At 46.1% G+C, this 849-nt stretch overlaps 1 protein-coding gene across 6 annotated transcripts in view; it reads left to right on the plus strand.

Moving 5' to 3' along the window:
• Positions 1-276: 276 nt before the first annotated feature.
• Positions 277-849, plus strand: part of apol1 (apolipoprotein L, 1) — a 17,906-nt gene continuing 17,333 nt past the window's right edge. For all 6 annotated transcript variants that reach the window (XM_035671256.1, XM_035671260.1, XM_035671257.1 and 3 more), the window contains exons 1-2: positions 277-439; positions 514-567. In XM_035671256.1, the coding sequence (XP_035527149.1) occupies positions 437-439; positions 514-567 (57 nt within the window). In that variant the 5' untranslated portion in view covers positions 277-436. The remainder of the gene's footprint in view (positions 440-513; positions 568-849) is intronic.

Genomic DNA, 849 nt, shown 5'->3' on the forward strand with positions numbered 1-849 from the left:
AAAAGGTTGGGAACCACTCTTCTAATAGACGATTTACACTTTGTCAGTCTAAGACACGAGTTTCCGAATGGCACTGAAAGCACCACAGGTGATCAGCTCCCAGGTGAGAAGGACACGCCCCTCTCCTGGGTGACAGCGCACAGGTAAAAGAAAGGAACAGAAAGTGGATCCGCTGGTTTTAGGATTGTTTAAGATCACAAGAGCCACAAAGGTCTGGGGGAAGTCTCTCCAGCTTTTTTTTTTTTTTTTTCTGTGGAGAGAGGGAGGGATCTTTAAACTTAACCGCGTTGTGTTTGGAAAAATCCGACAGTATCAACCAGGGGAAGGACAAACTGCTCACTGAGGACGGGAACATTACAACTAATCATCGGTGGAACAACAAATAAACAACAAGGGAATAAGTAAACAGTAAACAAGGGTGGACTGAGAGCAGATAATGGTGAGTTAACGCGTACAGTCGCTCTGTCGGTTAATGTGAGTGGACAGTGACATTGGAAATGTTGTTGTTCTCAGGAGCGATACGACGACCTGGACCTGGATCTGGAGTGTGATGGAGGAGGCGTCGCTGTGAGTTGTCTCCATGTTTTCTGTGTAACTTTGATGTTTTGCAGGGTTGGATTTATAGTTTTCTTCCTTTTTTTTAAAGTCAGTTAAGTGTTGGAGTTCACCGACCTGAGATCAGTCTGTGGATACTAAACACACAGTGCTGTCCATAAGTATGTGGACAGGGATAGAAACACTGTAGACTGCACTGCACGGCTGGATTAACAGACCAGGTTGCTCCAGGGCAAGAATGTGCCACTGGGCCCCTGTTAACCCCCCTGTCCTATAGACACACACACACACACA

Source organism: Morone saxatilis, unplaced genomic scaffold, assembly GCF_004916995.1.
Source record: "Morone saxatilis isolate NCDOM2014 unplaced genomic scaffold, NCSU_SB_2.0 Contig23, whole genome shotgun sequence".
Lineage (NCBI taxonomy): Eukaryota > Metazoa > Chordata > Actinopteri > Moronidae > Morone > Morone saxatilis.